Here is a 27,969-nt window from a genome sequence, read left to right on the forward strand (position 1 = left end):
CACCTGGAGAACTAAGCTACACCTGACCCAAGGCTTGGTCTTTTCATTTGCTTCATATATATGCGAAAGCTGGGCTGAATGAGGAAGAGCAAAGAACAGTGGTTAGTGAGGAATACTGAATGCATCCCCCAGTCGGGCCTGCCAGAAAAACAGACAAGTCTGTCTTGGAAGAAGTACAGCCACAATGATCTTTAGAAGCCAGGATGGTGAGACTTCCTCTCACATATTTTGGACATGTGATAAAAAGGGACAAGTCCCCGAAGAAAGACTTCATGCTTGATAGCGGGTCAGTGAAAAGGAGACTCTGAGCAGGTTAACTCTGGGTCGACGTTGGCTGCAACAATGGACTCAGATGCAGCAAGTATTTTGAGGGTGATGCAGGACCAGACAGGTTTTCATTGGCTTGTGCTTTTGGTCACCATGAATCAGAAATGGCGTTTTGACATCAATAACCACACACCTGCTGCTTGTCACGGTGCAGACACATGACGCTATGTGGCACACATAGACCCTAGCAGACAACCCAAAGACCCGTTAGTCTCTTGGCCTCAGTTTTCTCATTTGTAAACTGTAGGTAACCCCCTCAGGAACCTTCAGTATGGTCCATGTACCACCAGTGGGAAGGGAGTGACAGTGATGTTCTGCCCAAGCACACTGGTCTTGGACAGGTAATGCATGCACATGGCACAGACTTGAAAATGTAGATGGGGGAATGTCAGGCCACTCCAGTCTCACCCACTTCTCCAGGCGCACTTGCTGGAGATCATGTAGAAAGAGAGATATGCATGTTTCTATATAAACTACCCTGGTAGTGCAGTAGTTAAGTACTTGACTGCTAATCTAAAGATGAGCTATTTGAACCCACCAGCCTCTCTTCAGAATAAAAGGCCTGCTCCTGTAATGACCATGGCGTAGCAAACTCTATGGGACACTTTGATTCTGTCATATAGGGTCCCATATACCAACTCAGACACCAACTCTGAGTTGGTATCAACCTGACAGCACATAACAACAGCAACATCTCTGTGTCTCTATGGAGTCCCCAGGTAGTGCACCCACTTACATGCTCAAGACTAACCAAGAGATTGGCAGTTCAAACCCACCCAGAGGCAACTCAGAAGAGAGGCCTGACCATCTACTTCCAAAAGGTCACAGCTTTGAAATTTTAGAAACAGTTCTACTCTGCACACATGACATCACGCTAGCTTAGGACTGACTCAACAATGACATGTATCTAGCGCGACAGAAACATGTGCACAAATATATCGATGAGTGAAGGAGAGCATCCACGAGGCTCAGTCTGTCATCCTGTGATGGCTTGCATGTGGCTGTGACACTGAAAGCGATGCTACAGGTAATTTGAATACTAGTGGTCACCTGTCTATGCCTCTATGCCTAGCAATTTGGAAGACAGTCACCAGCCAACCAAGTGGGTGAGATCCATATCTGCCCACTCCAAAGAAAGGTGACCCCACACACACAAACCATAATAATTTAAAAAATTAAAAGATGACCCAATAGAATGTGGCAATTATCAAATAATATCATTAAAATCACACACAAGTAAAATTTTACTGAAGAAAAAATTTTAAATGGTTGCAGCAGTACATCAACAAGGAACTGTTGGTAATGCAAGCTGGATTCAGAAGAGGACACAGAACAGGAATATAATTGCTGATGTCAGATGAATTGTGGCTGAAAGCAGCAAAACCAGAAAGCTGTTTACCTGTGTCTTGTTGGCTCTCTAAAGACATTCCACTGTGTGGATCATAGCAAATTTCAGACAACATTGGGAAGAATGGGAAGGGAGTGTCAGAACATTTAATGGGTGCTTAAAGGCCTTACACACCGACCAAGATACAGGCAATCAAACAGCACAAGGGGTGCCGCACAGTTTAAATTCGATACAGATGTGCATCAGGGTTGTATCCATTCACCACACTTACTCAATTTGTATGCTGAGCAAATATGCGAAGCTAGACTCTATAAAGAAGAATGCTACCTCAGAATTGGAGGAAGGTACTCAAACAAATGGCCATATGCAGATGACACAGCCTTGCTTGCAAAAAGGAGGGAGGACTCAAACTCCTGTGGATAAAGATCCACTGGTAATCAGTAAGGATTACAAGTCAATGTAAGGAATAAAAATTTAATGTAAAGAAAATTTGAAAATCTTTACAACTAAGCCAATAATCAGCAACATGATAAACAGAGAAAGAAATCAAATGATATATTGCATTGGGCAAATCTGCCGAACACGACCTCTTGAACATGCTAAAGAACAAAGCCGTTGCTCTAAGGAGTCAGGTGCACCTGGCCTGAGCTGTGGTATTTTCACGCACTTCACATGCATGTGAAAGCTGGACAGTGGCTAAAAGAGACCACAACAGAACTGATGCATTGGAATGACGGTACAGGTACCGAAGATACCAAGGATACCATGGACTGCCCAAAGAAGAGGCTCATCTGTCTTTGAAGAAGTACAGGCAGACTGCTCCTTAGAAGCAAGACTCTGTCTCAGTCCTTTGGACCTGTCACCAGGAGAGGCCAGTCCCTGGAGAAGGACATGATGCTTGGTAAAGTAAGAAGGTCAGCAAAACAGAGGAAGATCCTCAACGAGATGGATTGGAAAAGTGCCTGTAACCATGGGCTCAAGCATAAGGTCATTTGGAAGGATGGGACAGGACCAGGCACTCTTTATTTCTGTTGTACTTCGGGTTGTTATGAGTCAGAACCATGCAACAACCACATGGGGGCAAAGTTTTGAAAACTTCTCAGATAGAACCAAGCACTTTGAGGGAATGAGTCACTGCACTTCGGGGCTCAGAGGTACTAAGTCTTGAGAGACAGGGTGGTCAATTGACATAAGACAAAGAACATATTCTACATCTTACTTTTAAAGCTTGTGAACAGTCCACCTTAGGTGCAAACATTAGTCTCATCTGGAGCAAAGAAAAGTCAAAAAGTCAAAGATGTTAATAAGGAATTAGCCCAAAGGATGAATAGACCACATGAGCCCCAGCCTCCATCACCCTGAGACTAGAACTAGGTGGTGCCACTGTGGCTGACTCTGAAAGTGACTACAGTGGGTAGCCCTGAGTAGAGTGGGAGGAAAATGTGGCCTTAAACTTGTAAACAACACCAGGTCCACTGGTCTGTTAAGAGACTTGTAGAACTCCAGAGACTATGACCCTTCATCACTCTTCAAGATTGGAATTGCACTCTCCCTGTGGCTCAACTCTCAGCCAAAGGCCTATAGTGACTATATAGTGAACAATAGCACCAGGAGGTCTGCACTCATTTGAATAAGCAATGCTACGAGATCCAAAGGGCAGCAATTTCCCCTGGATAAAGCTCAAAAGTCGGGAAGAGAGTGGAAAGAAAGATGAAGGGAAACAGTGAACATAGGGAAGACGGAGAAAGGGTGCCAGGATTCGAGTTTGCACACCAATCACTGAAGCCAATCATGAAGTAGCTGAACCTTTTTTTTAACCAACTTCTTCCATCTGAAATATGTCACACATGTAATCAAGATGCATTGATATAATTTTTAATGATTAAAATGTGAACATTGGAAACGACAAAAATTGGTAGCTGAAAAATGGAGTCTTGGTGACAAAAATCAAGGCTGGAAAGCATGTAGTGGGAATTTTCAAGACCAACAAGTTAATCATTGAAAACTCCCTTTTCAACAACATAAAAGGCAAATATGCATGTGGATCTCGCTAGATAGAATACACTGGAGTCAAATTGACTACACCTGTGGAAAGAGATACCCTCTCCCTCAATATCACCAGTCAAAATAAAGCCCAGGGCTGACTGTGGAACAATTGCTCCTATACAAGTTCAAGTTGAAGAAAATTCTAACACATCTACAAGAGCCAAAATACAACCTTGAATTTATCCCACCTTAATTTTGAAACCATCTCAAGAATAGATTTGATGCATTGACACGAATAACCAAAGACAGATTAATTATGAAATAACATCAAACACATCGCGCATGAAGAAAGCAAAAGATCGTTAAAAGGAGAAAAAGAAAAGACCAAAGTGGATGTCAAAAGAAACTCTGCAACTTGGTTTTGAATGGCTAGTAGCTAAAAATAAGTGGAAGAAGTGATGAAGCGAGCTGATCAGAAACTTCCAAAGCACAGCCCAAGAAATCACAGCAGTGTAAGGAAATGTTAAAAAATCTAGAGTTAGAAAACCAAGCTGGAAGCACACACTCATCATTTCTCAAGACGACGAAGAAGTATCAGTGTAGCACTCCAGCCAGGTGGGAGCTCCCTGGGATGTGCTACTCCAGACACGAAATTGAGTCGTGAGGGAAGAGAGAGGAACGTAAGAGAGAGAAGACCCTCCCAAGCTTCTCCGCTAGCTAGTTTTGAGTTGCACCCCCAAAGGAGAAAGTTTACAAAAGTGCAGATGCAAGGGCTATTCTAGGGCACAGTGACTCCAGGCTCAACATATTCTCATGATTCATTACTAGCACATTCTCACTTGCAAGCACATTCTGGCCTGACGGGAGTTCTTTTTGTCTGCACATTTGCTCCAAGTTCCTGAAACTCAGTGTTTGCTCCAAGTTCCTAGAACACGCAAATAGGTACACGCTCAAGGTTCACTCAGTCTTCGCACACAAGCAATCCCTCCAGGGGGCACAGGATAATCTATAGGAAAGAGTCTATGCTCAAAATATTGAACGATGCCAGAAATAATCAAAAGAAGGTGGGAGGAATACAGAGTCATTGGACCATTAAGAACTGGTCAATGTCCAACTATTAATGAAATTGAAGGAAGAAACCAAAACTACACTGAAGGGACCCGTGGGGAAAAAGGTGCCAGGATTTGACAGTATGTCTTGAAATGTTTCAACAAACAGATGCAGCACAGGAAACACTCGCTAGTCTATGTCGAGAAATTTGAAAGACAGCTCCCTGTCCGACAGAATGGAAGAGACCCGTGTCTGTGCCCATTCCAATGACAGGTGGCCCAACAGAGTGCAGAAATTATCTCACAAACTTTGGTGAGTAAAATTTTGCTGAAGATAATTTTAAAATAGCTACTATAGTAGTACATCAATAGGGGACTTCGAGAAATTGAAGCTGGATTCAGAAGAGGACAAGGAACAAGGGATCTCATTGGTGACATCAAAAGCAGGCAATACCAGACAGGTGTTTACTTGTGTTTTGCCTATGCAAGGGCTTTCTACTATACAGACCTTAACAAGCCATTGGATAATGTTCTGAAGAATTGGGATTCCAGAACATTCTAATTATACTCACATGGAGCCTGTGCGTAGGTGCAAGAGACGGTCGTTCAAGCAGAACCGGGGTGCTGACTGGTTGACAGTTAAGGGAAGTGTGCGCCAGGGTTGTGTGCTTTCACACACTTATTACGATAATCTGACAAGCTGGACTGGATGAGCAAGAATGCTGCCACCGAATTAAAGGCTCGTTAGCAACTTGCAATGTGCAGATGGCACAGCCTTGCTGAAAGCAAAGAGGAAATGAAGCAATTAACGATGAAGTCTAAGAAAACAGAAATCGTGGCACCTGGACAAATAAAGAGCGTCATAGTAAACAGAGAAGATTGCCGTTGTCAAGGATTTGGTTTTACTGGGATCCACAATTAACACTCAGGGAAGCAGCAGTCAAGAGGTCAAACACTGGATTGCACGGGACACATTTGCTCCCAACGAGCTCTTTAATGTGGTAACAAGCAAAAGATGTCCCCTTGAGGACTAAGGTGCACCGAACCCAAACCGTGCCACTGTGAGTCACCTCATATACTTGTTAGCACTGGGCCGAAGAAGAATTCGTGTGTTTATTTGAGTTATGGTATGGGCAAAGAATATGGAAGTAAAAAAATATGTCAAAATTTCTTACCATGATTTCCAGAAGAACAAACAAATCAATCTTAAAAGTGAGTAATTTCTATGTTTTTCATATATGACACCCAGGTTGGGAGAATCTAGAGGGACAATAACTAGAGTAAGGACTTCTAGGAGGTACGACAGGGGGCGAGGGGGAGCGGATATCAAGGAGTACAAGAAGGAAGAAATGTTTGGGAAATGCTGTGGTAGCGATTGTATAATACTGCTTGATATGACTGAACTACTGAATGGTATGCCTGGATTATGTCCTAATAAAATCGTTTGGAAAAAAAAAATCAGAAGTGAACATTTGGACGTGTTATCAGGAGGGATCAGTCCCTGGAAAAGAACATCATGTTTGGTAAAGTACAGCGCCTGAGACAAAGAAGTGATTGACAGTGACTGCAGCCATAGGCTTGAAAATCATGACAATTGTGAGGCTGGTACGGGATCAGGCAGCGTTTTGTTGTGTTCACAGGGTCACCGTGTGTTGGCACCAACTCTAGGGTGCATGTAAATGTTTGATATCTTATGCAAACCACATATGTTTTTCAATATATGTCATCTTTACATGTGGGCTCTTCAAAAAGCTTGTGGAGAAAATGAAGTTAAAAGATCATGGAATTTTTCCACAAATGTTTTGGAGTGTGTGAGTGTGTGAGTGTGTGTGTGTGTGTGTGTGTGTGTGTGTGTGTGTGTGTGTGGTATCACATTGTCTGCATGGCTTTTGCCACGCAGGATTTGGGGGATTTTTAACGTAGTGGGTGGTGTAGTGGGTAGCGTATGTGCTGGGCTCCTAACCCTAAGATCAGCAGTTCACAACCACCAGTAGGAAGATGAGGCTTTCTCCTCCCAGAAAGAGTCCCGTCTCCGGACTCCTGTGGCAGTCCTACTCTGTCCGATCGGGTTGCTACGAGTCAGCACTGACCTGAGGGTTATGATGGCGATGAATGCAGTCGGATTTATTGATCTTCTCTGGGTATACTTAGAAAGCATATCTCTACTCCGAGATTATTTTTAACCTTCATAGTCTAGAGTTTCATGGTCTTATTCTTTACATTTAAATCTTTACCGTGGATGGACGGTTCGGTTTTCTCCGACCCAGAGTGTTTCAGTGAATCACGTAGTGCAAAGTTGACCTGCGGCCTGAGGTCTGGCAGTGGAGTTGTGCGCTGGTACCTTTTGTAGCTCTGACTCAACCGGGGAGACCCTATTGGTAGTCGCACTTGCACCAGCTATTGGTCCCGACCAGGCCTCCCCGCCTTTGCCAACTGAGTGCGCCCAGGAGAGTCGCTATGAGTCCGTGCCGGCTTGATGGCAGGGAGTTTGCTTATTTTTTGGTTTTGGCTGTTCCAGGAAAGGTGACTTAGTGCTTATTTTCTCTTCGGGGAGCTCAGTGGAGAGAGGGAGAGTGTAACTGTATCTACTTCTTCTTCTGGGCCCTGTTTGTTCTTATATTTATTTTATATTCGGTTGTAGACTGCTGTCCTCATTTTTACTCTAGGGGCTCTCGATAAATTAAGAACCCATGGAAGGATCTGCAGACACTGCTCCCAGTTGGTCCTTGATCTTGTCGCTTTGTCAGCAGTCCGTTGGTCATGTGGAATGGGAGGGTTTGTTTATGTAGTAGAATTTATCAATGGACATCTCCACTCTGTGGTTGATTTTTTTTTTAATCTACAGAAGGTGACCAGATGTCCCGCTTTTGGCGGGACAGCTCCGATTTTTAACAATTTGTCCCATGTCCTGCGGCTTTTTAAAAAAGTCCCGATATTTGGACAGAATGCACGACAAGCTAGGGTGTACGGTTTTTCGGCTGCCGTGTGGCTATTTCGCCAGGATATGAGTTTTATCAATGGTGTCCCGCTAGTGTCCCGCTTTACCAATGTTACAATCTGCTCACCTTAATTCTACCATGGGTTTGCTTCCCCATGAGCATTTCTCGCGATCTTACTTTTGACATGGAAGTCTTTGCTCCATCGGGACTTCCTTTTCACAGAAGGCTGAGGTGGAGGTTCTATTTGGTTCTTCTCCAGGTGGGGTCGCCATTACGCTCAACACCATTCACTCCACGGAATCCTTCAGTCCCCCAGTCCTTCTTCCCGATCACACAGCACAGAAAGCCGTGTACCCAGCAGTCACTTGGCAGCTGAGTTTCTTGAGTCCTTTGTTAGGGAACAGATGGTAGGTGGTGATGGCATTGTTAGCATGCTCAGATGCGCAGACCCCATTCACTCTCCAGCTGCGAGCGCCCGCTAATGCCAAACAGTTGCTTACCTCTGGCCTCCACTTGCTCGTTGGGGTCTGTGTGGTTTGATTTATCTCCTGAGTTTGGGACTGTCTCACGTCCCAAGCATCTGTCCTTCGCTGGGCCTGTTGTGGAGTCGGTGGGTGGTACAAACAGTTACATGCTTGACTGCTAACTGAAAGGAGCAGCCTTGGAGGGTTGAGCCTGCTCAGAGGTGCCTTGGAAGAAAGGTGTGGGGATCTACTTCGAAAAGGTCAGCCATTGAAACCCATCTAGGGTGAAGGCTTAATATCATGAAGATCATCCTACTCAAAGCCATCTGTAAAGTCAATGCAGCCCTCTAGACATTCCAACAGCCTTCTCTGCAGAAATGGAAAAGCCAGTGTTCACTTTTATATGGAAGGGCAAGGGAACTTAAGGAATAGCTAACGCAGTCTCTCTCTCTCTCTCTCTCGTTTTATTGGTACATAATCCATATAGGCTAAAGCAGTCTTACAAAAGAAGAATACAGTGGGAGGACTCACATTCTCATTTCAAAACATCCCGCCAAGTCCAATCATTAGAACAGTTTGTGGAGAAGAATTGACATAAGTCTGAACCTCATCATGTGTGGAGGAGTCAAACCCCCACTTCATCGCCCCTGACACCAGCTACCCAATGGCACTTTCTCTCTCTCCGACCCTAGACACTCAGGGCTAGGGGAAATTGCATAGGCTAAAAGGGTTCCAAATCCATCTGACTCCAACTACAAGTTTGGGGGAGACACCCCCCCAAACTTCAAACCTGTTGGCTCTGATTTGGGGGTTTTAACACTATCTGTTCAGGATGCCAACCTCAAACTCAGGTACCTTCCCTGGCTTCCCTTTCACCTGCTGACTCCCCTACTCTTCGGGGTTTGGTAATGTGCTGGGGTGGTTCGAAGAACCCACAGAAGGTATGCAGTTATGATTCTTGGTTTACGATAACAAAAAAGATACAAATCAGGATTCTCTTAAGCAAGGGATGCATGGGTGAGGTCTCCGAGGGTTCCCTAAGCAATACTTCCATAGGGTACCAAAGATGCTACATCACCCCCTTCACCAACCTGGAAGCTCTGGAAGCATCTCTTCACAGATTTTATTACCCTCAGTCATTACACAGTCATAACTGGGGCCTCATTAGATATACAGAATCGGCTAGATCACATCTCCTGGTATGGGCTTTCAGGCAGTCCTCAGGTGGGGCACTAATGAAGATACCTCAATTACTCAGGAAAGTCCAAGGGTTTAGAGTTAACTTCTCAAAACACAACAGCAAGACTCCACAACTTTAAATGATTTGCACCATTTTGCTAGTATAACCACAGCCATGATGGCGGCACGGCACCTAGCAACAGCCATTGCGCAGAAGGACAAAAGCCCAATCCAACAAATGGACAAAAGATCTGAGCAGGCATTTCACCAGCGAGTATATTCAAATGGCCAACAAACACATGAAAAAATACTCGGTGGCATCAAGTCACTGCTGCCGACAGCGAGTCCACCCCAACTCGTGGGGATTCTGCAGGAAAAACTAGAGCTGCCTCAAAGAGTTTCGCGGGCTGTGATCGTTACACGTCAGACATCTTTCTAACAGGGCGTGTTCTTGGTGAGTCTGAGCCACTGACCATTAGGGTAGCAGCCCAACTCTGACCAGAGCTCCTTATTGGTCATTCCCAACAAGTAAAGCTGAAGCCACTGCTATCGGTTCCACCATGACTCAGAGTGACCCTAAGACAGAGGAGAGCTGCCCTCAAAGGGTTCCCAAGGCTGTCAGTCTTTATGGAAGGACACTGCCACGTCTTTTCCCTGCAGCACAACTGCTGGGTTTGAACCACTGACCTTTTGGTTAGCAGCCAAGTGCTTTGACCGTCACATTAGTCCTTAGGGAGATGCCAATCAAAACCATCACGGCACACCCCCTCACTCATGGTAGAATAGCAATGATGGAAACAAAGCAAACACAGGTGTTTGGCAAGGTTGTGGAGGAAGCTCTGCTGTCGGGCATGTATGCTGGTTCACCCACTGGGAAAACAGTTGGGCGAGTCCTCACCAGGTGGAACACGGAGCTTTCATAGGACACTGTTACACAGCAGCACAGGCACAGGGGTAGGCAGTGGACGACAGGCGAGACATTTTATTCAGGAGGCTGCCTTCCATTCAAGAGGCCTGTGTGCCGGACTCCCTTCCAGGGCCGGCTTATATCTCACCAGTACACAAAAGAGGCACGGTGCCAACCCCCCACAAAGCATGGTGACATGGTTACATAAATGATTCCATAGTGGGTCCAATTCCTGCACATACAGACAGTGTTCCCCTTTGGTTTCCCCCGAGCCCGTCCGTCTTGAAATAGGATGTCTATCACGTTTACCTCATAGTCAGCAAAGGTTAAATTGATCAAGGAGAACCCTTTATCGCTCTGGCTGCCAAGCGCCAAGTTCCAAGGCTAAAGCAGCTGCTGGTGGAGGGCGGGTTGGGGGAGGTGGGGCGAACAGATGCCTCCTCCAGCTACAGGGGTTCCATCCATCTAAATTTTTTTCTCTCGCTCGCTTTTACATGGCAAGCCAAGCTGTCACTGCATGTGAAGATTCCCACACACAGCAATCGCACCCCTAGGTACCACTATCCGGAAGTGAAGGAGACAGGAAAGGGACTAGAAAGAAGCCTGTCCACCAGCGTTCACTGCAGCGCTTTTCCGCACAGCCCAAAGGTGGAAACAAGCAGAATGTCTGCCAATAGAGGAATGGACTCACCCAGTGTGATACATGCACACAGCGGAATGTTACTCAGCCGTAGAGGGTAAATGCCGCGTGGATGTGTTTTGAACTCACTGCTGTTGCTGGGTTCTGTCGAGTTACTTCTGCCTCCCAGGGACCCTGGGTCCAGCAGGACAGAACACTGTCCGTCTCGCACCCTCTTCACAGCTCTTCTGTGGGAGTCCATTGTCAGAGTCACTGTGTCCATCCTTCTTGTCTTGGGCGCTCTCTTGTCTTGGCTGCCCTCTTCCACGAACTGGTCTCACCTGACAACACGGCCCATGTATTTGAGAAGAAGTCTCACCATCTTTGCTGCTCAGGAGCATTCTGGCTGTACTTCTTTGGAGACAGATGTGTTCATTTTTATGATAGTTCCTGGTGCTTTCAATACTCGTCGCCAGCCCCCCAATTCAAGCCCATCAATTCTCCTCATCTTCCTTCTTCACTGTCCAACTTTCACATCCAGATGAGGCTATTAACGGTACCCTGGTTGGGATCAGGCGCACTTGAGTCTTCAAAGGGAGAGCTTACTGTTTAATATATCTTAAAGATGACTTGGGCAGCAGACTTGCTCAAGGCAATATGCTGCTTGCTCCCGTGAGAGCTGATGGTGGATCCAGGCCACGCAATGGTCAGGATAGCCGCAATCTTGTCTCCATGTGTCCTGGTGTCTGTTGGTCCGGCTATGAGGATTTGGGTTTGCGCTGAGTCGCAATCCAGCTGGAGGCTGCAGGCTGTCTTTTTCTTCAGTCAGTGCTTCAAGCCCTCCTCGCTCCCAGCAAGCAGAGCCGCATGCTCTGTGCGTCCCAGGTGGTCAGCAAGCCTTCCAGCAATCCTGGTGCCTCACCGTTCCTCACACAGCCCAGCTTGTCAGTCGCTCGGCATGCGGACTGAATAAGTATGGAGAAAGGATGCAACGTTGGCCCACGCTTTTTCTGGTTTTAACCCATGGTCTGTTCAAACAAATGCCGCTGGTCGGCATACGGGTTCCGCATGCGCACTCTGAAGTGTCCTGGAATTCCCATTCTTCACAATGAGATCCGTGGTTTGTGATGATCCACACAGTTGAACGCCTTTGTAGAATCAATTAAAACCCAAGTAAACATTTCTTTTATGGACTTGCATATGACATGGATGATATTGTTTGAAAATTGGTCGATGCTAAGAACTTTGGAAGGCCTGACTAACTGATTGGAATTGACAGAATACATGTTGAAAATACGCTGAAATACGTCAGCCTCAAAAGGAGAACTACTGTCTAATTTCACTTAGATGAGCTAAGCAAATATGTAGGACTTGCTAGTGGCTACCAGGGTTGAGCCCGGGGAGAGGGGAGCGTTGTTTCCATTCATGGTGGGGGCGTCATCGGGGAAAGGTAGTGAGATGGTAGCGCCCCATAACAAGTGCAGTCATTGCCGCTGAGCTCACGCACGTCAGAATCGCTGATTGCGTGGACGGGTTAATGGTCTCTAAGGAGTGGAACTGTCCCACAGGGTTTTCTCTGTGGCAGTGAGCTGCTCCATGAGTCTCCTGCAGAACGGCTAATGGGTCCTTTCAATTAGCAGCTGGTCATTTAACCGTTGCCTCAAGGCCCCCATGTGCCAGTTGCACATACTCGCTCTCTGAGAAGCACATTTACCCAGACTCTGAAGCACAGGTGAGAAAAACCCAACACTTAGGCAAGAGGAGTAGCTCATCAGACTCACATGCGAAGAGGCAACCCAGGTAGGATTCAAGTTCAGTCCAGCTGACTGTGGTCTGGGGCCTTGTACGCATTCTCCCGGCGCTCATCACAGGAGAGCTGTGTGTTGCCGGCAAGGATACTGAGGCACGGGGAGAGTCAGTAACTGAAACGAAGACGTGGACTTGGTGGTCTGAGCCCAGAACTCACTCTCTTACCTACCAAGCCAACTGCCACCCGCCATGAGCTGCTTCGAGTGCGTTGCAGATTCCTAAAGCACAGGCGTTGTTTGCAGAACTTGAATGCCATTCGAGAGGAGTCCGAAACGCCCGCCATTGAGATGAAGGTCGTGGACTGTGGCGAGAACATCACGCAGCTCTTCAATGTGCTCATGTCCCTGGAAATGCAGCTGGTAGAACAGTTGGAGGTGAGCGGTGTGCACGCCCCCGTTCTGAGCCCCAGGCTCCACAAGGGGGTGACCTGCAGGCCGGCTCTGGCCGGCCAGTCCTGCCCTGGCATTTTGTGTGCTTGTAGGCTGGATTTGAGAATGGATTCTTTTATGAAGAATGAGAGGTGAGGCTCAGCCGCAGTAGGGAGAGGTTTATCGAAGCCCCAGGAGCCACAGAAAGGCACAGGAGACAAAACGGCCCTACTCCCCAGCCTGGCCTGGGTGCACTGTGGAGAGGCCAGGAGACTGCAGATGCGCCCTAAGCAGGGCTCTTCAAGATTCACGGGCACACAGTGACAGATGTCCCCGAGGCCGCAAGCCATGGGGCTGAGTGGGTTGATGAATAGGATCTCCTCAGATGCTGCCATGACTGGCCCAGGAGATAACGCCTAATCAGCCCCTCACAGGCCAGACGGGGCAGACTTTACACGGCCGCCAATAGCTTCTGTCTCTACGGGGCTGCGCCAGCTCTCCAGCACACAGCAAGTGTGCTCTGGGCAGGCAAGACAGCTGCCCCACCTTCTCCAGCAGGGGGCCCTTCATTCACAAGCTCCCCAGAACCCAAGTGCAGGCCAGCGTGTGCTCTCCAGCAGCTGTGCGTGTCGCAGCTGCATTTGCACACAGCTGAGAAGCGTGTGATTGGCCCAGCCTGAAGCCAGGCCTAGTCTAGATTCTGGCGGCAGCCCCTTTGGTCTAGAGCTGTTCAGGGGACTGGCCCTGCCTGAGCGACAGGGCGGCAGGCCCGGTGACTCACTGTGCCTCCACAGGCACAGGGACTGGGCCTTGCCGAGCAGCGTGTGGCTCTGCCAGCCTTGCCTGGGGGGCTTCCTTCACTGCACATTTGGGTCACGTGACGCCTTTGCACCTTGCAGCGACCACGTGCTATGGAAAAACCCATTCTATAGGTGAAGGAGGAAGGCCCCAGGAGGCGAAGTGCTGCCCAATAGTTGGCCGTGATGGCAGAGCTGGAAGGCAACGCCCTCCCTGTTTCTGTGGCATTGCACTGGGGGTGGGGAGGGCTCTGTGGGGCAGGGGGGACACAGACTAGCCCAGGCAACGGCGTAAAGGAAGCGGTGAACATTCAGGGCATGTCTAGGGAGTTGATGGGGCCAGAGGGTAAATGCTATGAGAAGAGGTGGGACCAGACCCAGCACTCCAGTAAGGTGGAAGCAGGTCTGAACCGCGAAGCTTGAGAGCAGATGCCATCCAGCTGTGGCCCCAGGAAAAACACATGCTAACTGTTCTTTGTCATCCGCAGGAAACGATAAACATGTTTGAGAGGAACATCATAGACCTGGTGGGACTCTTTATCGAAAATGTGCAAAGCCTATATCCTACCCATGGAGACCCTCTGGACACCACTGGACTGTGGGGTCACTCTGGCAGCTTTCTGGGGTGGGGTGGGGGTGTTACATGGAGAAGAAGGTCCCTTCCAGGTGACTGCCTGCTGTGCCCACACCTGTCCTCCCTCCCACTGTCACCAGCACCCTACACAGGAGTTTAGACAGAGATGGTATCACCCGAGTGTTGCCCAGGAATAGCCACACCCCACTGGATTTACAGAAAGCTGTCCACCACCAAAATGAAACTTCAGTTCACGCCGAATGCCAGTCTTGCGAATCTACACCTTTGAACTTAGAGGAATGTCAAAACTTACTGCTCACCCAGGGGAAAGCTTACCTCCCAACAATCGATTAGGCAGGGTCTGAGAGTGTCCCCCAGATGCCCATCAGACCCTGGCCTTATGGGAGTCACTGGGCAGATGTCCAGCATGACCCTGACCAGGGAGAGTCCTGGCATGCCTGTCCCCAAGCGGTGACACGTGTGGACAGTAGTGCTCTAAAGTCACTGTGGGGTGACTCGACATGAGTGGGTGAACACGCTGGGCGTGAGGCCCCTCCCCATGAAGGATCCCTGTAGATGCCTGACAGTGAGCTTGAGCTCGTCTGATTAATACCCGGATAGGAGCTGGCGTGGCCAATACCTGGATTGGGGCGTTGCCTCCCTGCTGCCACTAAGCTCAGGGCCCTGCCATTCAGACAGGGGTGGGGCCAACTGTTGGGCTTTAGAAGCACTCTGGATCCTGCCCCACAAGGCAATCGGGCGGGGACAGCAGGTGTGGCTGTGTCAAGTGGCAATGGAAGAACAAGGTGAGCAGCACCGAGTCAGGGCCACGGGGTGGAGGGTGGGAGGCACAAGTCTAGCAGACCACGAGCATCATCCTAGACCTGCAGCTGGAGCGCCGCCGCCTCAGGAGCAGTAGGTGGTTCTAAGCCAGTGGGCCGAGGCCCATGCTTTGAACGCTGGTTCTAGCTGACACAGGGAGGAGAGGTCTGGCGGGACATGTCCAGTCAGGAGGTGGAGGGCTGGCCCTGGGGTGGCCATGGCCATGGAGAGAGGTGATGGAGGACAGAGATGGGCTATGAGGACAGGGGTGCGGTGGGGGTCTGGGTGGCCCTGGATGCTGGTACGATGTGCATGGCTCAGAGCACACCCTTCTGCTCCTATGTTCTCCTTGCTGGAAGAGCGGGTTCTCAGTCCTGCTTGGAGGTCCCTGTCCGTGCCCCTCAAGCTGGCCCACCCCCACCCCACCTGCCGCCCCTCCTTTGCTTAACTCTCAGTGCACCATGGCTCAGTGCCGGGACCTGGAGAACCACCACCACGAGAAGCTCCTGGAGATTGCCATCAACACCTTGGAGAAGATTGTCAAGGGCGAGTTCGATGACGACCTGCCTGACGACGTCCGGGCGGTGAGCAGGGGGAGGGGAGTCATGGGCACCGCTAGACTGTAAGAGCTCAGGTTCGTCCGGCCCTCGCAGAGCCTCAGGGTCCGCACCTGCAGAAGTGGAGCCTGCAAGGTGTGCTCCAAAGCTTGTCACTGTGGGGGTTCCTGGAACTTTCAGATAAAGGGCCACTTTCAGATAACGGGCCATGGAGACAATCCCGGCTCACACAGAGAGGCTGAGTCCCCCGCTCCCTCACCCCCCAAGGTCTCCTCCGCCCTGCATCTCTGCGGACCTGTGCTGTGTGTTGTGAAGGGTGCTGCAGTGGCAGGTCAGCCTGCTAAGAGAGGACATGGGCCCGCACATCTTCCCAGGACCCACATTTCTCACCTCTCCTCATCCCCTTCCCGCCCCCCTCACCCCTCACCAGTCAGGCCCTGCCACCCAGCACCCGCCACCCAGCACCACCCAGACTACCACCCACCGAGCACCCAGACGACTGCAAGGGCCCCCTCAGGAGTCTCCCACAGTAGCCGGAGACAATAGCTGCTCTGCCCAGAGCCCTCCCATGGCTGACCAGACCTCCCCCCCATCTCTGCCACCGCAGATGATGCTCCATCCAACAGACTCTCTCGCCCCAGGTCTCACTCGCTTTGGGGGTCCAGCTCTTCCTTGTCATTCAGATCTCAGCTCAAATGTCAGCTCCCAAGAGAGGGCTTCCCATCACTTCATCTCTCTCACACCCCTATCTTCCCTGGTCCCAGCCCGGGTCTGGGTTTCCAGCAGTCTGCAGGGGGCAGGGACTGCCTCCCTCACCACCGTGCTGTGGTGGCAGTGCTGGGCCTGGCAGTGGAGTCAGAGTGGGCTGTGCAGCAAGCAGGTGGGGCATCCCTGAGCCTCTGCCTCACAACAGGTGCAGCTCGGCCCAGCAAAGGGAGCTGGCATGCCCAGCTCCAGAACCAGCTGTGGGTGGCAGGGCCACACACCAAGAAGCCCTGGTTGCGGGCTTCCATCCCTAAACCCTCGCTCACTGTTGCTAACCAGAGTCAGGGAGGAGCCATCTCCCAGATCAGAAAGTGAGGCTGCCAAAAGCGCACTCCAGATTGCAGATGGGCAGGTCGAGGGGGCCGATGGCAGTTGGCAGGACAAGGCTGAACCGTGCGCAGGAGGAGAATGCTGGCCCAGGGTCAGCAGAGAGGCTGTCTGGCTGGCCTCATGACACCTGTGTGCTCCTGGGCTGGAAGGGCACCAGCTACCTGTTGCAGAAGGAGGCCGCCTCGCTGGCTGGCCGGGCCACCAACACTGCGTGAGGCCACCCAAGGCTCATCACGTGAGGGTTGATGCCGCATGCTGGGCATGTGCGATCTCGGTGAATTCTCCAAAGGAGATTGCCCCAGAGGGGCCATTGTCATTGCCGTTTTACCCACCGGGTGTTGGTGTCCTCAGCTACTCCCACCAGCCGCAACCCCACGCACAACAGAGAGCAACACCGTGCACACCATGCCCATGGCTGGTGACACGTGGACTGTGGTGAGCCGCGGGTTTTTGTGGCTGCTTTTCAGAAGCAGGTCTCGGGAGAAGCTCCCCCTGAGACCTGTTCAGCATCATAGCCATACTCCCGCTCCCACAGGCATGCTGTGGCGGTGGCGCCTGCGGTGCTTTGGGCAGGCCACCCTGGTCTCCTGCTTGGAAAGCTAGAGGCTACTGCTGAGCCACCACTGCCCCCTACTGATGGGAAACAGGGTGCACCTGAGGCGGAGGGCTTTGGTTGGTAGATTGCCTGAGATCCCACAGCTGTGAGCATCCGGTCTGGCTTTCAATTCCAGTGAGCCAGTGACATGCGGGCTCAGGCCCCCTGCTGTACACTCCCGGTTACCATCTCCGGTAGTGCAGCTCTTCCTGTGAGATGAGGAGCCACCTGGGCCACTGGAGGTGGGGGGACAGTGCTTCCCTTGAGGCCTCACAGGGGCGGCCATGGGAACCTGAGGGCCTCCCCCTGGAGACTGGGGCTGGGGTGTGCCTCAGCCTTTGAGAACTCCCACAGCTGCAGCGAGAGACATCCCCTAGAACTTGACACTGTTGCGTAAGTCTCCTCGGATGCAAGCAGCATAGCAGAGCATGCTCTTCTCAGGGGGCAGAGTGTGTCCTGCCTGCAGACAGTCCCCGGGGTTCATGGTGGCCCCTTGCACAGACGAAGAAACTGAGGCACTGCATGGCGGAGCAACCTGTGCAAAGACACAAGCTGTGGAATTGCGAGAGGAACTCGGACAACTTGATTCCGCACCTTTGACAGATATGCCCACGGAGTTTGTAGCCAGACCGGGCATGTGCAGAGGAGGACGTAGGACCGGGCATGAAAACTCCGGCGCCTTCCTATGACCTGATCTCCAATGAGTGAATTCTGATCCAAAAGCCACCCACCGAGGCCACCGGTCTCTTTTCATCTCTTCTCACTCAGCTGGGTAACTGTTACCAGTTTTTGCCAAACCAGCCCGACTCTCTATCATCAAGCCCTGCCAGGTGTTGGAGGCAAGAACAGAATGCCCGGTCCAGGACCCATCCCGAGCTGGTGAGGCAAGAGGTCCCAGCACAGAGGCCGGTGTGGCTGCAGTCAGGTCAGGGCCTATCCCCAGCCCCAAGTCTCTCTCCCATGGCAGCAGCAGTGAAAAGTCAGACGCCTGCCCAAGGCTCCGACTGTCCACACCCATGTCCAGTGGTGAGACAGGGTCAGTGCTGCACCCAAAGTCCCTGAGAGCGTCCCAGGTGGCCATCAAGGCACAAGGGGAGTGGCCAGGCCCAGTCGGGGGCGAAGGCGTGCAGGCGGTGTACTGGGGCTCTGAGGAGGGAGGGCCAGGTGGGATCTGGGCAGCTCCCTGAGCACAGCTCCCTGAACTCAAGTCCCTGAGCTTCTCAGGGGAGCTGAGGGAGGAAGGATCTCTGCAGCGAGGGGACACAGTGCCATTAGGTATTTGTGCAGGTGACAGGATAATAGGATCCCATGTGGGCCTGGGGTGGTCAGTACTTAGGACCACCAGCAGCACAGTGGTCCTAGGGATGGACACCAGCTGTGCCCTTCTCAAAAGCCCCCTTCCCTGCCCCCTTGAAGAAGCTTAAAAAGAAATTGGCTTGTTCCCTTGGGCTGGACCGCGGCTGTGCAAGCCAGCAAGAAGCAAAGCAACAGGCCCCTTGGGTCTGGCGGCCTGCCTTCCCCAGGCTCTGCTCACCCCAGCAGAAACCAGAAGAGCATCCACAGCCCTTTACCTAGGAAAGCTGTTCCCAGGCAGTGGGGGTAGGGGAGAGCTGAAACATCCAACACCCAAGGCCCCTAAAGGTAAGACACCCTTGTGGTATATTGTTATTTTTTTCTCCCATTGATTCTTGAAACCAACCCCAGACCCCCTGCCGTCAGTCAGCTGTGACTCACAGATACCTCACTGGACAGAGGAGAACTGCCCCTTTGGGTTTCTGAGGCCCCCAGTCGCTGTAGGAGCAGACAGCCTCGTCTTTTTCCCAGGGGAGTGGCTGATGCCCTTGTGGTTAGCCGGACACACAGCCCTAGGGCTCCTTTCTTACTTCTATCCCTTTAAATCGGTGCTCTTTAATTTGTATCTTATAGACATCACAATTTCTGTGTGTGTGTGTGTGTGTGTGTGTTTTATAGCAGTTGCTATCATAACCTACCTTTCTAAGTTTCATTCCTGTTGCTTTGCACCACTTACGAAGCTTGTCTTCTATGTAGACAACATCTTCACACAAATGTAGGGGGTCTTTCTTGAGGGTTTGGTGGAATTGGTGGCTCTTTCAGGCAAATCGTTCTGCAGGAAGCCCACGCAGTGTTCATGGCCCCTCTGTGGAAAGCAGGCTTTGCACATCACCAAGCCTCCCAAGGGCCTTGCCTGGGCTGTCTCTGCCCAGCGGAAGAACCTAGCACCTCCTGGTCACTTCTCCCATGGGACTCTGCTAATTGGTTCCCCAGACTGCACTCCCCACATCAGCTAACCTGCCTTTTCCCACTTGGAATTCCATGGGAAAACGAGTGCCCCCGCCATGCGAATGGCATGCCTCTAAGAAGTAGTCTGTGCTCAATCCATTAGCAAACGGAACGTTTGCGTTCCTTTTTCTTAGGCCTTTCCAGAACCTCCGAGGCACGGTGTGTGCTGCGACCATTGTAACAAGACACCACCGCTTTGGAGCTTTAAAACAACAGCAGTGTACTTGCTCGCTGTCCTGGCGGCCAGGAGTCCAAACTTGAGGTGTCAGCTGGGCTGCACTCCCCTCCAGACGCCCAAGGGGAGATCCCTTCCTTGCTCATTACTCTGGTGGCTCCAGGTGCGCCTCGGCTTGTTGCCACCGTACTCCGTCTCTGCCTTTGTGATCGCACGGGCTCCTTCTGTGTGCGTGTGTGTGTGTGTGTGTGTATGCGTGTCTGAATTCAGGGCCCATGAGGCGAACGCTCCTCTTCTCATGACCTTTGGCCACATAAAATAATATCACCCTTTTGCCATATAAGGTAATATTCACAGACTCTATCTTTGGGGGACTACTTATTTGTAGCCTGCCACAGGTGTGCGGAATTTCACTGCCGTATTTGTCCAAAGAATACTTTTTGGGGCAGAAACAGTAACACCCTGATTCCCAAGAACATACCCTCTGGAGACCACTACATTCACCGCGACCGTGCAAACCAGAAGCAAGCGTCCTCGCCGTGCTCGCTGCAATCTAGAAAGTCCTGGGGCCTTTCCCGTCCGTCAGAGCACCTTCCAAGTGGAAGCTGCAGCTTGCCAAATGCTCGGGAAGCCTTCCCCAGCGCTGGGAGACAGTCCTGTGGGACAGCGACCTCCCACCCCCCACGCAGCAGTCATAGCGTGAACATCTGGAGCTTGCCAGGCCGTGACTTCTTGACAGAAAGCCAGGTCAGGAACAAGAGGAGGTCAGAGAACATACCAGACTGAACCAGAGTCCACTTGGTGCGCGTGAAGGCATGGTGGGTCCGAGCAGTCTGAGTGTGCGTCAACTGGTGGGACCCTCCGTCCTCAGGGAGTGGGCTCCAGTCCTGAGCGAGGCTCCAGTTCTTCACTGACCAAGAGAGGTTTGGGGGCAGCTCACACTAGAGAACAGCGAAAAGGGGGTGCTGTCTTGGCTGCCCCCTCCCCCATCCAAGGCTGTCACCTGCCTTTTCCAGGAGGACGCCTGGTCAGAGCTGGGGTTCTGAGTCAGCACCCTGGGTTGTCCTTCCCTGCAACCCTGCAATTGCTTGGGTCTGGGAGGCAGCAGGCACCGAAGGCAACTGTGGGGCCACCTCCCCAGTCCCGAGGACTTGGGCTCCGTTTCCATTTAGGGTGGACAGCTGTACTCAGAGTGAGCCAACACCATCCCTTGGGGCATTCTCACTCACCAGCTTTTTGTGGACAAAGACACCATCGTCAACGCGGTGGGCGCCTCCCATGACATCCACCTGCTGAAGATTGACAACCGGGAGGACGAGCTGATCACCAGAGTCAACTCGTGGTGCACGCAGTTGGTGGACAAGGTGGGTCCAGTGGGCAGGGCCCGGTAGTCAGCCAGAGAGTGTGGAACTTCTCCCTCGGCTGTGTGCACCATTTCTCACGAAAAATCCAGAAGGGGAGAAAAGGAGGGTGGTAGAATTCCAGACAGAAGGCCCCACTCAGAGGCTTTAAGTCGACAGGCTTCATTTTATAACTCCTACTTCCAATATACAAAGGGGCTTCCAAACGTTCATGGAAAATTGGAATGAGAAGATGGCATTTCCCGCTTTCCACGAACTTGTTGAAACGCCCTCATATGTCCCGTTCGCAGCCCCTGAGTCAGTTCCCAGACACGGTGGCTCCGGGTGCCGTAACACAAAATGCTGCCCGGTCCCTTGCCATTCTCCTGACCCCTGCCTCCAGAAAGCATTGCTGCCTTACCCCCTGGGGGGCCCTCTCGCAGCACGGTGGGGGACCATGTCCTCTTGGGATGCACAGTGTTTTCTGTGGCCAAGAACCAGAAGCAGGCCCCCAGGCCTTGCCTCCCAGCCGCTCTTGAACCCAAAGCTGCTGGACACACCTGCCCACCACAGAGCCCCTGCTGGCATTTGGAACACCTGTGGTATAGGATCCAGCCTCACAGCAGCACACAAGCCACCACAGTGTGATCAACTGACAGACAGCTGGTGGTCTCAGATGTCAAATCCAAACATGATGGGGGCAGGTGGGTAAAGTGCGCCGGAGACAGCGCAAACATCAAAGAGGCAGTCTCCCATCACACTGGACTCTGGAAAAGGCGTTAGCTTCGTCCTTGATGAGGCCATGCCATTGTCTGTCCCCCGCACAGATTCACACCAATGAAATCACCAGGAACCGCAGGCGTGTGAAGGAGATCAACCAGTACATTGACCACATGCAGAATGAGCTGGACAACCTGGAGCTCAGCGATACGCTCGACTAGGTGTGTGTCAGCCCGCAAGCCCCCGCAGGAGGAGGCCGCTGGACGCTGACGGCGTCTGCACGGGGACGTGCTACAACCCCCAGCCACCGCCCTGGCGCTATCCTCCCCCACCCCGGGACAATCTCCAGATGCAGAAAGTAATAAAGGGCTTTGGCGACCTTTGTTCCATTCTGTAGAAGAAGCCAGAATTCATGTCCACGGGCAAGAAGGGGGCACGGCCTGGAGCAGCAGCGATTCCTGGCAGGTGCCCAAGAGCCGCACGCCCCCCACCCCCCGGAAGCAGGGACTGACATGGGCGGGGGCTCTCCCCACTTGGGTATTGAGCTGATGTGGGGTAAGAAAGGAGAAACCGCACCACTGCTGTGGGTCTGTGCCAGTCACTGAGGTCTGGAAGCAGGCACCCGAGTCCCACAGGAGGCTTTGGCACTGCCCAGACTGGCCTCCACCTCAGGCATGGGGCGCCAGCCCCCGTCTCAGGAGCTGTGGCAAAGACAGGGACTGGTACGTGGAGGGACATGGGTATGTGCCACCACCACCCCCCTTTAGAACTCAAGTGTGAGGACAGGAGCCCCAGGTGTCCTCGCTTGGCAGAGCCTCCAGGGCCACAGAGATGAGTGTCTAGGGGTGAACTGGGTGAGGAAGACACGCCAGTGCCCCTGAGGGGAGTCAGCCAATTAAGAGCAGGGAGGATGGGACCGTGACCATGGGGGAGCCCTGGGACTAGAGGACATGAGGGAGACCGGGTGAAGAGACCCAGGCACGGAGAGCATGTTCATGACCATGTGTGTATGTGCGCACATGTGTGTCAGTTGTAGAGGACACTGAGGTGGCCATGTGGGAGGGGCTGGTCGTGAGGGTGTTGTGGGATACAGAAGGATTTTTTCCAAACTGTCTCCCCCAATTATATGCCAAGCTTAGCTGCTTGGGAATGACTATACACTTGGAGGTCATCAGAAGTAGATCAGGGTTGTTCTCCCTAAGAGGTATCAGCCATCTAGAGCAAGCAGACACCACTGTTTATCCCACAAGTAGGGCCCACTCCCTTCTGATAAGGATAGTAGTTGTCTGTTTCCTTGTAGGAGACCCCAGAGAGGTCAAACCTGCCCAAGGATGACTAAGGCTAGGCGGCCATCTTGAATCTAGGGTCCGCCCATCTTGTCACATGTATACCCCTAGACCTCCCCATTCTTATGGACACACCCCTAGCTCATCCCCTTCCTGTCACGCTTATGCCTATCACACAACCCCTTCCTGTGATGTATGTCCTCACCTGTAATTAGGGAGCTTGCATGTCCCCAGAGAAGATAAAAGCCTGGGCTAGCATTAAAGGTCTCTCTCTCCCTCCACGTGGACCACCAAGTGGGGCTGAGGTGCGCATGCTACCATGAATCGTGTCTGACTCCATTTATTTCAATACTTCTCTTCTATCTCTCATGCTCTCTATAACTTTACTATGATCTTTACTTATTATCGCTGTGCAATTGTGCCTACCGGACCCGAAATGATGTGTTAGGGGCTGGCTTCCCCTGACCTGTGTGGAGGTAATTTTGTGAGGGGCGCCCAGTCATGGTGGGTGTGGTAGTGACCATGTTGGAAATCTGGGCATGGAGGCCATGAAGGGTACCCAGAATTGGTGGGGGCGGAGGGGAGACCAGGTACAAAGGATGTCTCAGTGACAGTGGGAGGAACCCAGGAACTGCAAGTGGCCATGGTGTTTAGAAGGGATGGGAGTGGGGAGGATGAGGTGACAATGCAATGCAGGAGTCCCCAGGTGTGAAGGGTATCTGGTGGGAAAACCAGGTATGCAGGACCTGAGGATGATCATGGGTAAGGACTGAACATGAAGGCCATGGAATAATGTTGGGGGAAGGGCGGAGGGGGGCTGCTACCCAGGCATGGAGAACATGGAGGTGACCATGTGGGAAACCCAGACATGTGTGGTGAGAGCCTGCTGCTGCTGTGGAGGACAGGGAGGGGGCTCTGCTGGGAGAGACCCAAAGGTGGGAAACGTGAAGGGAAGACTGCGTGGGGAAGCCAGATGCGGAGGGTACAGAGGTGACCATCTGGAGGGTACAGAGGCACCCAGACAGAGACTATATGACAATGCCCACAGGGGTGACCCAGACCTGGGAGACATGCCAGTGGCCCTGATGGAAGATCCCTGTGTGAAAGATGTGACCATGCTGGGGACTCATATGGAAGACATGGAGGTGACCGGGTGGGGAGGCCCCAAGGAGGAAGATGGGACAGTGGACATGGGGTGGAAGTTACCATGTGGGGAGACTGGGGCTGAGAGACTAAGGAGAGGACTGTGCAGAGGCACCCTGTGAGACCATGTGAGAAACTGAGGGGTGGAGTCCCTGCCAGCGACAATGTGAGGAGACCTAGGCAGGGGGCTGTGATGATTCAGGTGGGAGGATGACTCAGGTGCAGAATGTAGAGGTGAATGTGGATGGGGGTGGGGGGGCGGGCTCAACAAACTCACGGCCATCGAGTCAATGCTCACTCATAGCGACCCTATAGGATAGGGTAGAACTGCCCCTGTGGGTTTCTGAGACTGTAGAAAAGCCAGTCTTTTTCCCATGGTGTGGCTGGTGGTGAGCTGCTGACCTTGCAGTTAGCAGCATAATACGTAACCACTTTGCCACCAGGGCTCCTCGGATGGGGTCCCAAAGTATTGAAAATGGGGACCAGGATGTGGAGGGTGTGGGTTTTATTATGTAAGGGGCCTAGGCATGAAGACATGGAAGGAACCATGTGAACTGGGCTGTGGATGCTGGGATGGAGACCTTGGAAGGGTGGGGAAGGGATCTAGGCAGGTGGCATGACAGTGACTATGTGGGACTTATGACAGTGACCTTGTGGGGAACCCAGGGAAAGAAGATGTGGAGGTGACCATTAGGGACAATGGACATTCATGAAGGACATGGAGACAACTGTGATGGGGGAGCTGGGTGAGATTAAGTAGAAGTGACCATGTAGGAGGGTTCCGGCATGGAAGACTTAACCATGACCATGGGGGTGAGGGTAGTGATACCCAGGTATGAAGGATCCCAGGGGAGATGTAATAGTGACTGTGGAGGGAGAGACACTGGCCTAGACAGTATGACAGTGACCCTATAGGGATACTTGGGTTGGAAAACATAATGGTGACAATGGTAGGGGGGCCCAGCCATGAAGGCTTTGACAGTGAGTAACTATGTGGAGAGACTGTGGGGACCACATGAGAGGACCCAGGCATAAAAAGGTATGGTGGTGACCATGTGGAGAACTGGGCATGAGGAACATGACAGTGACCTTGGGGTAGCCCCAGGTACAGAAGACGGGAAGGTCAGTGATTGGTGGTTGGTGAGGGCTGGGGCACAGAGTCTGGGCATGTGGAATGAGGTGGCTTGTGAGGGACACTCAATATGGAGGACATGAAGTGACTGTTGGGGGACTCAGGCATGGAGGACGTGAGCATGATCATGGGAGGGAGGACCCAGCCCTGGAAGACATGACAGAGGCTCTGGATGGGAAGATAGAACAGCGATTGGCAGGGGCAGGGAATCTGGGTAGGGAGGTTGTGGAGGTGACCATGTGGGGAACCCAGACATGGAGGCTGTGACAGGAACTACATGGAGAGTCCCAGGCATGGAGGGCACAACAATGACCATGTGGGGAGGAGCCAGCAGTGGAAAGCATGGAGGTGACTGTAGTGGTTACATAAGTTTGTGTCAACTCGATAAAGTGTAGGGGTGGAGTTTAGCCTGTCAATTAAGTCTCAACATAATGGCCTCATTTGGAGGCATGGGCAAGAGGAACAGCTCATTGGAGGCTGGCCCCTCTCTCCCTCTCTGCTTCATCTACCTGTTGACAAGCCACTTTGAGCCATGCTGATGGCAGCCAGAACCCTGGAGAAACTTCCACTGTCATTGGATCTACAAGACCTTACACCCACCAGCCTGTGATCCCTCCTGCATTCCACATCATTGTGTGTGGCTGTGTGAGTCTGAAGAGGGATTTATGGACCAGCATGGGACTTATGTAGTAGGATCGGACTTACGAACTTGATCTGAACTGGGCTTGGATGTTTGCTTGATATATACTTCTTTTTTAAAAAGATCATTTTATTGGGGGCTCATGTAACTCACAATCCATTCATCCATCCATCGTGTCAAGCACATTTGTACATTTGTTGCCATCATCATTTTCAAAACATTTTCTTTCTACTTGAGCCCTTGGTATCAGCTTCTCATTTTCCCCCTCTCCTTCCTCCGCCCTCCCTCCCTCCCTCATAAACCCTTGATAATTTATAAATTATTTTTTTTCATGTCTTACATTGACCAATGTCTCCTTTCTCCGACTTTTCTGTGGCTCATCCCCCTGGGAGGGGATTATAGATAGATCATTGTAATCGGTTTCCCCTTTCTACCCCACCTTCTCCTTACCCTCCTGGTATGGCTATTGTCAATATTGGCCCTGAGGGATTTATCTGTCCTGGATTCCCTGTGTTTCCAGCTCTGATCTGTACCTGTGTACATGCTCTGGTCTAGCCAGATCTGTAAAATAGAATTGGGGTCATGATAGTGGGAGGAGGAAGCATTAAACAACTAGAGGAAAGCTGTATGTTTCATCGGTGCTATACTGCACCCTGACTGGCTTCTCCTCCCCATGACCCTTCTGTAAGGGGATGTCCAATTGCCTACAGATGGGCTTTGGGTCTCCACTCCGTACTCCCCCTCATTCACAATATGATTTTTTGTTCTGGGTCTTTGATGCCTGATACCTGATCCTATCGACACCTTGTGATCACAGAGGCTGGTGTGTGCTTCTTCTATGTGGGCTTTGTTGCTTCTCAGCTAGATGGCCACTTGTTTACCTTCAAGCCTTTAAGACCCCAGGAGCTATATCTTTTGATAGCTGGGCACTATCAGTTTTCTTCACATTTGCTTATGCACCTGCTTTGTCTTCAGTGACCGTGTCAGGAAGGTGGGCATCATGGAATGCCAGGTTAATAGAACAAAGTGTTCTTGCGTTGAAGGAGCACTTGAGTAGAGGCCCAATGTCCATCTGCTACCTTAATACTAAACCTATAAATATACCGTATATACTCGAGTATAAGCTGACCTATCAGCCGAGGCACCTAATTTTACCTCAAACACTGCATAAAACATATGCTGAAAAACTTGGCTTATACATGAATATATACGGTATGTACATAGATTTTCCCATCGTCATATATTTACATGTGTACATTCCTGTATTTAGACTTCTATAAATGTTCTTTGCCTCCTAGTTCTTCCCTCTATTTCCTTTTACTTTACTCTTGTCCCACTATCATGTTCATCCTTCATTCAGGTTTCAGTAATTCTTCTCGGTTACATTGCCCTTGATCAAGTCCTACTAGGCCTCCTACACCCTCTTCACCATCAATTTTAGATCACTTGTTGTTCCCGTGTCCCTGGGTTTGTTAACAAAGGTCTCTCTTACACATATACGAGTGTCCCTGGATTTGTTTCTCTAGTCAACCTGGTCTAACAGTGACCATGTGAGAGAAACTGGGAATGGAGGATGTGATGATGGCCAGTGGGAAAGACCTGGACCTAAAAGGCTTGAATTGGCCTGATGGAGACTTTGGGGTACAAAGGCTCTGGAGGCAATCATGTGGGAAAACATGAGCATGGAGGACATGACGGTGAAAGCATGGCATTACCCAGGCAAGGAGGCAGTGATGGTGACTGTGGGATGACTTCTGTATGGAGGGTATGAAGGTGACTCTGGTACACTCAAGACAT

The 27,969-nt window shown here is 51.2% G+C and overlaps 1 protein-coding gene across 1 annotated transcript in view; it reads left to right on the plus strand.

Annotated features, from left to right (window-relative positions):
• DRC3 (dynein regulatory complex subunit 3) overlaps positions 1-22,342 on the plus strand; it is a 49,852-nt gene extending 27,510 nt beyond the window's left edge. Inside the window, exons 9-13 of the mRNA XM_075559141.1 lie at positions 12,870-13,001; positions 14,281-14,351; positions 15,649-15,772; positions 21,144-21,275; positions 22,079-22,342. Coding sequence (XP_075415256.1) covers positions 12,870-13,001; positions 14,281-14,351; positions 15,649-15,772; positions 21,144-21,275; positions 22,079-22,192 — 573 coding nt within the window. The 3' untranslated portion in view covers positions 22,193-22,342. The remainder of the gene's footprint in view (positions 1-12,869; positions 13,002-14,280; positions 14,352-15,648; positions 15,773-21,143; positions 21,276-22,078) is intronic.
• Positions 22,343-27,969: the final 5,627 nt, after the last annotated feature.

Source organism: Tenrec ecaudatus, chromosome 10 (assembly GCF_050624435.1).
Source record: "Tenrec ecaudatus isolate mTenEca1 chromosome 10, mTenEca1.hap1, whole genome shotgun sequence".
In the NCBI taxonomy this organism is placed as follows: Eukaryota; Metazoa; Chordata; class Mammalia; order Afrosoricida; family Tenrecidae; genus Tenrec; species Tenrec ecaudatus.